Consider the following 8,185-nt stretch of genomic DNA (forward strand, 5'->3'; position numbering starts at 1 on the left):
GGTCCTCTCACCCTGGATCACCTAGAGAAGTACTGATTTGGACTGCTCATTGTACATTAAGGGAAGGAGATTTTTTCCTAGCAAGTTAGGCATGACAGCTGTCAAGCTGCTAGCAGGACTTCAGGTTAAATGCTTACACTGAAGTGCTTGTGGGACTATTTGCAGGAAGAATAGAACTTTAGCTGAAATGAACATATAAGAAGGAAGTGAACTGCACCCAGTGAGCTTGGCAGTCTATAAGCAGACGTGCCAAGAATTAAGTTAAGCTAGATCCAGTGTAAATAACAAATTTATTGTGGTCACTTGGGTAGAAAACATTCTACACAGAATGCACATGACCAGTTAGGATATTTTTTCACATGAACACTTCTAAACCCCAACTCATTTTACAGTCCCACCCCACTACTCTTCCCTCCCCACAGACACCAAGCAACTGCTAATGAAAAGCAGTAAACAGCCACTTTGGGCTAACATTTCCATCTCCACTCAAGAGTGAAGATTCCAATTACATTCTATATTAGAGTTCAATGTTATCTTAACAGAAGAGTTCCTGAGTCCAGTATTTACAAGATAACATTCAGAGATCAAGATTTACAATTCATCCTTCTCTCCTGCTTCCTCTTCAGGGGGAGGTCCCGCACTTCCATAAAGCTTGCTAACAATTGGCTGGACAACCTCCTCCAGTTCCTTCTTTTTAGCTTTGAAATCTTCAATTTCAGCATCTTGGTGGCTTTCAAGCCATTCAATCTTTTCCTCTACTGCCTTCTCTATTGTTTCCTTGTCTTCAGATGAGAGTTTGCCACCTAGTTTCTCTTTGTCCCCAATCTGATTCTTCAGGGAATAAGCATAGCTTTCCAACTCATTTCTGGTATCAATACGTTCTTTAAGCTTTTTGTCTTCCTCTGCAAACTTCTCAGCATCATTAACCATCCTCTCAATCTCCTCTGGTGTCAGACGGTTCTGGTCATTGGTAATTGTGATCTTGTTTTTATTTCCGGTGCCCTTGTCTTCCGCTGTAACACGGAGGATTCCATTCACATCTATCTCAAAGGTAACTTCGATCTGTGGGACGCCACGAGGAGCAGGAGGGATTCCAGTCAAGTCAAAAGTACCCAGGAGATGGTTATCCTTGGTGAGAGGACGTTCACCTACAGAGACAGAGTTTTAGTTTGTACTTGTCTCTAAAAGGAGGGGTTACATGTGGTTTGACATGACTGATCTTGGGTTTTGAACCTGTATTTTGTTTCACTTTAGCTGGGCTTTCACCCCCCCTTAAAGTTTGGGGACACTAATCTTTGAATGATTACCAGATAAAACACTACTTGTTTGGGAGTAGGCTAAGTGTTCAATTGTGGATTTATTTAGTTGCCTGTAACAGTAAAGAGAAATATTGTATCACCCCAGGTTTGTAGTAAAAAGCCCTTACAATCAGTATATTTTAAAACTGAATGGGCGTGATTTAGTCTTCTCCCTCCAGAGACCACAAGATTAGAGTCCTCATGAAAAGGGAGGAGGGGAACCCTGGACAAATCCAATCAAGCACTCTGACTAGAACACTAGTACTTAAGATGCTACAAGTAGCCTTTTGAGTTGGTCTGTTAGCAAGGTGTCCCCACTAGAGGGGTTGTGTTTCTTCAAGGGCTATAATGAGGAATTCTGACATGACCTCTTTTGAGGCATGGTCATTCATTGCTCCATGTCTGTCTAACTTAGTAAGGCATTTAAAAATTTTCCAAAGACAAATGTGTGCAGGATACACACTTTTTAGTTCAATGATACAGGACTCTTACCTTCATAGACCTTGATTGTTACAGTTGGCTGGTTATCAGAAGCTGTGGAGAAAATCTGTGATTTCTTGGTGGGGACAACAGTATTTCTTGGGATGAGCTTGGTCATAACACCCCCAACAGTTTCAATGCCAAGTGTCAGAGGACACACATCAAGTAGCACCAGGTCACCTAGAAGAGACATTTTTCTAACTTTACTCCTATTCACAGTTAGAGATTGTTACACTAGAAGTTATAAGGACCCATTGTTACTGTACCCTTATGAAAGCACAGCAAGTCTAGACTGTTCCTAGTGACAATGTTAATTAGAATTTAGCTTGAAGTGAGAAATCATGTACCAGGCTTACAAAAACCTGCTCCAATACTAGCAGTAAACTGTAAACACATTCGACAAGTTAATAGTTTAGTTTTGCACCTACCAGTATCCTGGTCACCCGAAAGGACACCAGCCTGAACAGCAGCACCATAAGCAACAGCCTCATCTGGATTGATGCCACGTGAAGGCTCTTTGCCATTGAAGAACTCTTTAACAAGCTGTTGTATCTTGGGGATTCGAGTAGAGCCACCCACAAGTACAATCTCATCAATGTCAGATTTCTTCAGGTCAGAATCTTCTAGAACTTTCTGCACAGGCTTCATGGTGGAACGGAACAGATCCTAAAAACACAAGTAGTTACAATAGTAAGGTATGGCACTATTTCTCCCCTATGCTGGAGAAGTGTATCTTGACAAAGTGTGGCCTCAACAAATGAGCATGAGCAAGCCAAAACACACACCAAGTACTGACTTCCAGCCAGATGCCAGTTTACCATCTGACCTTGGCAAGAGAAGGCAAGGCAAGAGATTTGCCCTGCTCCCATGTGATCTGGGGAGTTACAGCTTCATAGAGTTACGTTCAACGTGTTTTGTAAATTTAATTCCTATAAACAATAGCTGAACATACTAAACATGCAAGTAACTCCAAGCCACTGATTTACCACAAAGCAACTGTAACTCTAGCTTCAAATACTAACCATATTCAGTTCTTCAAACTTTGCCCGAGTCAGTGTCTCAGAGAAGTCCTCTCCTTCAAAGAAGGACTCTATTTCAATTCTAGCCTGATGCTGAGAGGACAAAGCTCGCTTTGCTTTCTCTACTTCCCGACGTAGCTTCTGTACAGATCTGTTGTCCTTCCTAACATCTTTTCCAGTTTTCTTCTTGTATAACTTGATAAAGTGTTCCATAACACGTTGGTCAAAGTCCTCTCCACCCAAGTGAGTATCTCCATTTGTAGCCACTACTTCAAAGACACCATTATCAATTGTGAGGAGGGAGACATCAAAGGTTCCACCACCTAGATCAAATACAAGGATGTTCTTCTCACCCTCCCGCTTATCCAGTCCATAAGCAATGGCAGCAGCAGTACTGTTGAAGAAATAATAGTTAGGAAAAAAAAAAAAAAAAAAAAAAAACTCACAAGGCCTAGTACAGCAAGACATCTGCAGAAGAGTTAAACTACTTACGGCTCATTGATTATTCTCATTACATTCAGTCCAGCAATGGTACCAGCATCCTTTGTAGCTTGACGCTGAGCATCATTGAAATAAGCTGGGACAGTGACAACAGCATGGGTAACCTAGAGGAGCAGGATGAGGATTAATGTAACAATTTCAATAGTCAGCAGCAAGAAAGCAAATGAAAGCTTGACAATTTCAAAGTATTAAAGGGACTGCCACTGCCTGAAGAGTGCCTTCTCACCTTCCAAGTTAAAAATGGCTTCCTTTAATACTACCTCTAGTGCCCCCAGACAATATAATTAAGCAAAGCTCACCTTCACATCTGCAAGGGCTCCCAGCCAAACTGGGTAGAAATTAAAATTCAAACTTTGGTCTGCAGCTTGAGAAACCACCACCTACCACTTTTATCATTCTGGAAAGCTGCAGCTTCTACAAGATGTCACAGTTGACCATTTGTTATGTTAACCTACCTTCTTTCCTAAGTATGCCTCAGCAGTTTCCTTCATCTTTGTCAAAACCATAGCAGAAATTTCTTCTGGAGCAAAGGTCTTTGTCTGTCCACCACCAACATCAACTTGTATATATGGCTTGGTCTTCTTTTCAAGAACCTACAAGAAAGAGAACACTAAGTCTGAAGAAAAAATACATTCCCAGTAGTTTTAAATTTTTGAAGAGAACTGAAACTTGATACTCACTACTCAAAACTCAAAAAAGGAGATAAGATCAGAGGACAGATATTCTCTCCAGTAATATTTTATGTCAAGAGACCACATGGATTACAATTAGGTACATAGATATTATATGTCATTGCCATTCCCACAACCTATACATTTCATTTTGATTCAAGATATTTAGCATACTGAACTACACTACTCCAGTTATGGGACAGAATACATGAATGACAGTAACTGTTTCCATCCTAGTCACCCTCCCTAATGAGTAAAAAAGTTACAGGGTTTATTGGACAGTAATTAATGATTTTTGGATGTCCAAGGGAATTCGTTTTACAATTATGAATAAGGGGAAGATACAATGAAAACATAAGTCACTTATTGGAGCGTAGCTCTAATAGCCACAAGGCTTTTACTGTACCATAGTCTGCATGTGTGATGCAGCAGACCCTGATCACAACTCGATCCCATGGAGCTTCAACAAAGAATCTGAGTCCACAAGTGACTGGTCCAAACAAACGCGGCTGCCCGGCTCAGCCCCTGAAGCTGCCGTGTGGCACGTACCTTGAAAGGCAGGTATTTGATATCCTGCTGCACGGAGGGATCGTTCCACGTGCGGCCAATCAGCCGTTTGGCATCAAACACCGTGTTCTCGGGGTTCGAGGTGAGCTGGTTCTTCGCGGCGTCGCCTATGAGCCGCTCCCCTTCGGGGGTGAACGCCACGTAGGACGGCGTGATCCGGTTGCCCTGGTCATTCGCGATGATCTCCACGCGGCCGTTCTTAAAAACGCCGACGCTGTGAAGAGCAAGCGAGGGTGAGACGGGCCGGACACGGCGCCAGGCCCGGCCCCGTCCCTCCCTGCGGCCCTGGCCGGGCAGCGACGCCCCCGCTCTACGCACCATGAGTACGTGGTTCCCAAGTCGATGCCCACCACGGTGCCCACGTCCTCCTTCTTCTCCTCCTCCTCGCCGCGCACACTGCCCGCCAGCAGCGCCAGCACCAGCAGCGCCCGCCTCATGCTGCCGCCGGGACCCTGCGGAGCGCAAGGGAGAAAGGAGAGAGAGCGCGGCTCAGCGCGGCCCCAGCGCGCCTCGGGACCCGCGCCCGGCCTCGCCTCAGGGCATCGCCTCGCCTCGCCTCGCGGCCCGGCCCGGCCCGGCCCGGCCGCCTCGCCTCAGGGCACCGCCTCGCCTCGCCTCGCCTCGCGGCCCGCGCCCGCCGCCCGCCTCGCCTCAGGCCCCCGCCGCCCCGGCCCGGCCCGCCTCGCTCGCCCGCCCCTCCCCATCGAGCCCAGAGCGCTCTGTCGCCCGGACCGGCCTCTCAGCCCAGCGCCACGCACTAGGCCGCACGTCCCACTCACCATCACCTCGCACAGACCCGCTCCCCTTGCTACTGCCGCCGCTATACCCAAGTCGCCCCGGCCGCCTACCCTTATATAGTCTCCCTCACGGCTTCGTGTAGGCCAGCTATTGGTTGCGGAACCCGCGCTGGAACCTTTCCATTGGTTGGCGCCGACTAAGCTGGCCACTCTTGATTGGCGAAGATCAAGCTCTCCGCAATGACGTATGGCGTCGCACCCCTCCGTCATCATTCCATTGGTTAGCTTTACCCGTGTCGCGGACCAATCAGCTTCGAAGGGACAGCCAAGCGGAGTGAGCCCATTGGCTGGGAGCAGTCGTCACGCTGCAGGAAGAGAGACGCGGTGCTGGTCCATTCTGGAAGTTTCTATGGTTACCAGAGCCTGGGGAAGGAGTCGTGGGTGGGGGGCCGGGGGCGTGGCTTGGAGAAATGTGGGCGAGCGGTTGCCAAGAGAGACCAAGGAGTGACCGGTCCCAGGGTCACGGCCTTGTCCCCACCGCTGCAGCGGGGAGAGAGGCCACGAGGGGCCTGGGGCCCTGTGACGCTGCCCACAGGGCCTCGATGGGCCGGAGGACATGGTGACGTCGCACTGCAGAGGTCACGGCGGGCCTGGAGCCTGTGTGACCTCCCCACACGGCAGCCTTAACGGAGCAGGGGACGGCCTGACGCTCCCCACACAGGGGCCTTGATGGGCCAGAGGTCCACTGCAGAGGTCACGGCTGCTGACAGCATGACATCCCTCATGCAGGCCATGGCGAGAAGCACGGAAGGCACAGCAGAGCAACGTGACTACCCACGTGGGAACAAGATGGAGTGATATGATGCCCCCATGCACATTATATCACAACAGAGATGCTCAGATATTATTGTATGTGGCCCATAGAGAAAGTTAGAGAGAGTCAGGTGTTGGTGTGTTATCTGCATTGTAGATTGATGTAGAGTAAAACAAAACCCTCCATTTCCATGTAAAACTGCCTTAAAAATTAAGCCAGAATAAATAGACATTTACTCTAAATTAGACCACTGATAACAACAATTTCGGGCTCTCATTAAGGAGTTGTTCAGAAATAAGACTGGATCTGGGATGAAATGTGGAATATATAATAAGCATTAACTTGTCAAGAACTGGGTTTTAATTCTCATCTTCAGGTCTTTCTGAACAGAAAAAAAGAGGTTTGTTTGCTGATATAATCACACCTTTTTGGTTTTTGCTGCCCCATTCAAATTGGAAAATGAACAAGTCCTTCCTATTGGGTTTGGCACTTTTTAGGCTCTGGTATTGAGTCACAATGGCTTGTTATTGCACCACCACATCCTGACACAAATATCACTCACTCCCTCGCATTACATCAGCCTCAAGATGTCACAGGATAGGTGGAAATTGAATAGTTAATCATAAAATAAACTCACTACACATTTAACTCCCCTACGTTACCCCTGAACTACCAATAGAGTAGATTTCTGTGCCCTCCTCTCTAAATATGTAGCTAAACTCTAAAAAAAAAAATCACCTTCAAGCAAAATCTATGGCAAGTTTCAGCTGAAAGAGGAAAGTTTTCAGGACGTTAAAAGTGACAAAACAAAAGGCTAGAATGAAAATTGTTATGCATCCTTTAAAGGGCATTAAGCTTGGAACCTAATCACTTTGGAAATCTAAGTTAAAAGAAATTTCAGGTATTGTACCTGATTCTCCAGTGCTGCCAATTTTTGCAGTTTTACAATCACATTTTCTGATACTGTCTTTCTCCTGTAGCTGTGTGAAAGACCCAAGCAAACAATGCCCAAGAAAGCAACATTCTAGAACAATTAAACTATTGACTTGTTAAGAGACACATCTTTCAGAGGAGCGGGACTGAGACTAGACTAGATACAAAACTCATTTCTTCCATTTATCTTTCCTAAATAAATTCTTTATCTGGACATTCAACATTCTCTCTCTCTCTCTCTTTCTCACACACAACCAAAAATCCAAAAATACATACTAAAGAAGCTATTCCCACAAGTTAAAGAAGGGAGGGATTGTTATTACATTTAGAAAAAACAACTGAGAAGCGCTCACAGTGCAGTAAGCCATATAAGTACATATACAGATAGATTTATATGAAGAGAGTGTTTGTACAGTGTTCTAAACACAAAAATGCTACATCAAGCCTGGTTATTGTTACGTGAGCTGCACTCTGCTTGTGGACAGCTTTCTTAACACCAAGCGTTCTCAAACTTAATTGCACTGCGACCCAAAAATTACAACATGACCCCAGGAGGGGGACCAAAGCTTGGGCCCAACCAAGTCCCATCACCCCGGGCGGAGGGGCCAAAGCTGAAGCTCAAGGGCTGCAGCCCCAGACAGGGGGCCTGTAACCTGAGCCCCGCCACCCAGGGCTGAAGCCCTCGAGCTGCCCCAGGCAGTGGGACTCGGGCTTTGGCTTCAGCCCCAGACCCCAGAAAGTCTAACAGCAGCCCTGGCAACCCCATTAAAACAGGGTCAAGACCCACTTTGGAGTCCCGACTTACAGTTTGAGAACGACTGCTTAACACCATTACATGAACTACACAGGTTCAAAGAGTCCAGGAGACCATCAGGAGAGACAAAGAGGCCAAAAGTGGTGGGCAACCTGCAGTCTGCACACAGCCCATCATGGTAATCTGCTGGCGGGCTGCGAGACAGTTTGTTTACATTGACTGTCCACAGGCATGGCCGCCCGCAGCTCCCAGTGCCTGCAGTTCGCCGTACCAGCCAATGGGAGCTGCAGAAAGCAGTGGCCAGCCTGTACTGCTTCCTGTGGCTCCCAAAGGCTGAGAACGGCAAACCACGGCCACTGGGAGCTGTGAGTAGCGGTGCCAGCGGACAGTCAATGTAAACAAATTGTCTTG

The 8,185-nt window shown here is 46.8% G+C and overlaps 1 protein-coding gene across 1 annotated transcript; it reads right to left on the reverse strand.

Annotated features, from left to right (window-relative positions):
• Positions 1-271: 271 nt before the first annotated feature.
• HSPA5 (heat shock protein family A (Hsp70) member 5) lies at positions 272-5,558 on the reverse strand. The gene is made up of 9 exons (XM_032767669.2): positions 5,316-5,558; positions 4,855-4,988; positions 4,519-4,750; positions 3,754-3,891; positions 3,290-3,402; positions 2,801-3,191; positions 2,207-2,444; positions 1,791-1,958; positions 272-1,148 (listed from the first exon to the last, which is right to left on the reverse strand). Exons 1-9 carry the CDS (start codon positions 5,544-5,546, stop codon positions 592-594), a joined length of 2,202 nt encoding a protein of 733 aa, XP_032623560.2. The 5' UTR covers positions 5,547-5,558; the 3' UTR covers positions 272-591.
• Between the last annotated feature and the right edge of the window lie 2,627 nt (positions 5,559-8,185).

The sequence above is a fragment of the Chelonoidis abingdonii genome, chromosome 24 (assembly GCF_003597395.2).
Source record: "Chelonoidis abingdonii isolate Lonesome George chromosome 24, CheloAbing_2.0, whole genome shotgun sequence".
Taxonomy (NCBI): domain Eukaryota; kingdom Metazoa; phylum Chordata; order Testudines; family Testudinidae; genus Chelonoidis; species Chelonoidis abingdonii.

What these genes read in the sequence shown, in the direction of transcription:
- HSPA5 (XM_032767669.2), bottom strand. Translation starts at nt 5,546, where the DNA reads ATGATGACGGAGGGGTGCGACGCCATACGTCATTGCGGAGAGCTTGAT. An exon ending in TCAAATACCTGCCTTTCAAG is followed by an intron (nt 3,892 to 4,518) that starts GTACGTGCCACA and finishes TCTTTCTTGTAG; the next exon opens with GTTCTTGAAAAGAAGACCAA. An exon ending in TTCGGGTGACCAGGATACTG is followed by an intron (nt 1,959 to 2,206) that starts GTAGGTGCAAAA and finishes TGTCTCTTCTAG; the next exon opens with GTGACCTGGTGCTACTTGAT.